We start from the raw sequence: 3,744 nt of genomic DNA, 5'->3' as shown, positions 1-3,744 counted from the left end.
CACAACCCCCCCCCCCCCCCCCCCCCACAGGTTGCAGCAGAGTCTGTGTGAGTGACAGCCGCCTGGCCGCAGCCCAGCCCACAGCATGGTTGCCTGTTTCCCAAAGAAGCCGGGACCATAAGGGAGGCCCCCGGAGCCTCCTGGGACACAGCACAGGGGACTGAAGAGAGGGGCTGACAGCCACACCACAGGAGGAAAACAGAAATTACTTGGGGAATCTCTGGTAAGCAAAAGCCATGGGGGAGTGGGGACAGGTAGACTCCTGGACAGCGGAGTCTGGGAGGAGGATTTACAATCAATTCTAGATTCGAATCAGCCCAGCAGGTCTCATGGACACCTCCTGGTGACTAGCTCCGTGTTGACTGGACCTTCAGCTCTCACCTCTTGCCTCTCAACTGCCTGGCTTGTTTATTTAATCTGGAGGGGAATCCTCCCAGGGACCCTTCGGAAAGCATTTGTTGAGCCTGGTTGTGCCGGGGTTAACACTTCCACTTTGAGGACTCATTATTTGTTAAATAAACAAGCCATCAGAAGCAGCAGAGAACTGTCCCTCAGGCACTCTGCTGCCCAGCCTCTGACTCACAGATGAGTCCAGGCCCCCCGGAAGTAGAAAAATGATGTCTGTGAGGCAGAACTGGGCACCTGTGAAATCATTTCAAAGATGCTTGCAAAGCAGCCAACTTCCTCCTGGCACCAAGGAACAGACCAATGAGTGGGACCCCAGGCAGAGACCCTTGGAAGAGACTGACAGAAGACTTTTAGCGGAAGCCACACGTGCAAAGGAGAAACAGGCTGGCTCTACAGAGGGCAGAGGGTGAGAGCAGGAGAGAAGCCAGGAAGGACAAGCGGTCCAGCGGGCGGACAGAGGCTCAGGAAGGGGGACCAGCCCGTCGGCGTGGTCGGGGGAGCTAAGGGCACGGCCGGCCAGCCAGGCACTCACCAGAACCACCTCAGAGCTGTGGGAGCTGAAGACTTCGTGGGTCCAGGTCTGGCCAGGCTCAGGGGAACGGTCCCCCTTGCGATGCAGCTTCAGGCCCACGGTGTGGTGCCCCATGGTGTTCAGCAGCTGGGTCACCTCTCCCGACTGCAGGTTGTCAAAGTAGATGGTGGCACCTACAATCTGGTCCCCTGAGCAGGGAGGAGCAGGAAGCGGGTAAGACCACCCAGGGTCTCGGGGAAACAACACACAACCACTCTGTGCCGGGCCCTCGGACTGACGTGCAGGTGTGGTAACACCCATTGTAGAGATGAGGAAACTGAGGCAGAGAGGCCAACTAATTTGCCCCAAGTGGCAGAGCTCATGGGTGGTGGAGTCGGAACAGAGGACGGCACGTCCACCAGCCCTCAGGACCACCTCCCGCGAGGACTGAGGGAACCAGGGATAGAGAGCGGGCAGGGGACGGCAGGGCTTAGGTACCGGCCATCCTGATGCCACTGGGACCCAGCCCTCCACAACCACCCACCCGCTTGTGCTGCCCCTGCCTTTCCCTCCAGCACCCTCCCCCTCCCCGCCCCAGCAGCAGCCCGCACCCCGAGGTGACTCACCCTCCTTGACCACCCCAGTGCGGGCCGCAGGGGAGTTCTGCATCACCTCCTGCACAAAGACGCCGTCGTCCCTCTGGGTGATGGTCAGTCCGTGGGAGCCGCTGCCCTGCCAGTTGGGCAGCAGCAGCTCCCGGGTCGTCTCTTCCTCCTTCTCCATCTGGATGAGGTAAGGAAATGGGGCAGTGGGGGCGTGAGGGGATGGGGAAGCCAGGGATCCCCCTGGGCGTGGGGCACTGTCTCCGAGGTGCCTGCCTCCACTATGGGCGGGCTCCCAATGTGGACGGTGGACACAGCCACAGCGGAAGCAACCAGCCCCTCGTCCTGTCCCCCCCCGGCCCTGCCTCCCGATAGCACGTGCCTCCCCGGGTCCCTACCCTCCCCGTCCTCTCACCTGCACTGCCCTCGTTACCCTCCCGCCTACAGACCTTCGCAGGACTTGGTTCAGGAGCCGATGCTTTGCCGGGAGCCCGCCCCTCCTTCTCTTCTCTCCTCTCCTCGGAGTGTCTCTCTCGTGGGAATCTCGGTCGCACAGCCTGGGGAGAGCATCACAATGGGGCTCACACTCAGCACTCGGCTTGTCGAAACCCCGACCAGCTGCTGTGCTAGAGAGGGCTGGATGTTTTGCCCCCCGGGCCAAATCAAACCCCCAACCCCGCTACTGTCATCAGCTCCATTCACACAATACTCTCCAGCCTGGGATCACAGCAAGGGGGTTTGGAAGAGGCCAGACTCAGATTCAAATCCTGGCTCTGCATCCTCCCGGCTGTGTGACCTGGGCCAAGTCACTTAACTTCTCTGAACCTCCATTTCCTCATCTGAGAAAATGGAGACAATAAAGAATTCCCATGAGGACTGAAGGAGCGAGAGAAAGCATGTGAGAAAAGCTCTGGCCCATCGGAGCCTCCCAACAACCCCATTCTCATTAGGTCCTTTGTAACAGCTTCAGCCCCCATAGTGCAGGTGGGGAAACCGAGATTCGGAGAGGCCAGCTGGCCGGCGGTGCACCGTGAGAGAGCATCTATGATCGGGCTCTGAGCCTGTAACTCTTCCTCCAATGCCGTATCAGGCCTGCAGCTCTAACCTGTGCGAGACCCCTCCTGAGACTCTCCGGCACTGGGGGCCACTGGCAACCTGCAAGCAGGGCTGGTGGTGCCCTCCCTCCCCCAGTGGCTGACGGGGAGTGACTCCGGGTCACCCTAACCTCGGCCTCAAAACCAGGGGGACGCTCGCCAGCTGGGAGCTCCAGGAGCCCTGCCACAGGCAGAGGCCAAACAATGGAAGCCCCAGGCCCCCCAGCACCGTCCCAAGCCCAAGAGGCTGCAGTCCAGCTGTGCTGCCTCAAGGACGTGGTGAGTCAGGGCCCATCTGGCTGCACCTGCTGGGCCCTGAAACCAGGCCCCCGTAGGTGCGGGCACTGAGGGAGCAAAGACACCCTCCAGCCACGGGATGAACTGTCGGCTGCAGAGGCGCCGGGGAAAACACCAGGCAGGCCTCCAGCCTCCAGAAACCCAGAAGAACACCTGTGAAACCGTGCGGGGGGTGCTATAAATCGTGGAGAACCTCGCCCAAAGCTCGACCCTAAATCTGCTGACACCCAGAAATTAGCCAACCAATCAATAAATACATGCATACTGATTGTCTCCTGTATGTCCAACATTGTACAGGACACTGCCAAGAAAACTAGCAAGGGACAGACACAGCTCAGCCCAGCACTGAACTATACACTGCATCAGGCTATCACCTAACTTCACTCAGCATCCTCCAAACATTTATTGAATGCACTCCACGTGCCAGATATGGAGAGTTAAAAGACTTAGCTTCTGTCCCGGATATAAGTTATGAGCAAGGTGCTCTGGGCGTGACCAATTTAGCCTCTGAATGTTCCGGAAGGCTTGGGAGCCTTCTGGGGGAATGAAATCTAAATGGAGTCTTGAAGGTGCTGAGTTTGCCTCTGAGGACGGGATTCATGGAAATTCATAGGCACTTAGGACTTCCAGTGTCAGGCAGTTCACAACACCAGTGAAGACAGCCGCAGACACCCTGTTCGCCAACCACCTGCACTGGCTCACGCGGTATTCATGTCAGCACAGGTGCCAGCTAGGAGGCCAGCGGCAGCCAGTTGGCACAGGTGTGAGCTGAGTAAATCACCTCTTTCCTTCCTACCGGAAGTCCTGCTGACCCTACCCATAGTGAAACAGC

The 3,744-nt window shown here is 58.9% G+C and overlaps 1 protein-coding gene across 1 annotated transcript in view; it reads right to left on the bottom strand.

Annotated features, from left to right (window-relative positions):
• Positions 1 to 1,702, bottom strand: part of AHNAK (AHNAK nucleoprotein) — an 18,585-nt gene extending 16,883 nt beyond the window's left edge. The window contains exons 1-2 of the mRNA XM_007462157.1: positions 1,546 to 1,702; positions 941 to 1,128 (exon numbers count right to left, since the gene is read on the bottom strand). Coding sequence (XP_007462219.1) covers positions 941 to 1,128; positions 1,546 to 1,702 — 345 coding nt within the window. The remainder of the gene's footprint in view (positions 1 to 940; positions 1,129 to 1,545) is intronic.
• Between the last annotated feature and the right edge of the window lie 2,042 nt (positions 1,703 to 3,744).

The sequence above is a fragment of the Lipotes vexillifer genome, unplaced genomic scaffold, assembly GCF_000442215.2.
Source record: "Lipotes vexillifer unplaced genomic scaffold, Lipotes_vexillifer_v1.1 scaffold1129, whole genome shotgun sequence".
Taxonomy (NCBI): Eukaryota; Metazoa; Chordata; class Mammalia; order Artiodactyla; family Lipotidae; genus Lipotes; species Lipotes vexillifer.
The sequence above is the reverse complement of the archived record's forward strand: the minus strand, read 5'-3'. Positions and strand labels throughout refer to the sequence as shown.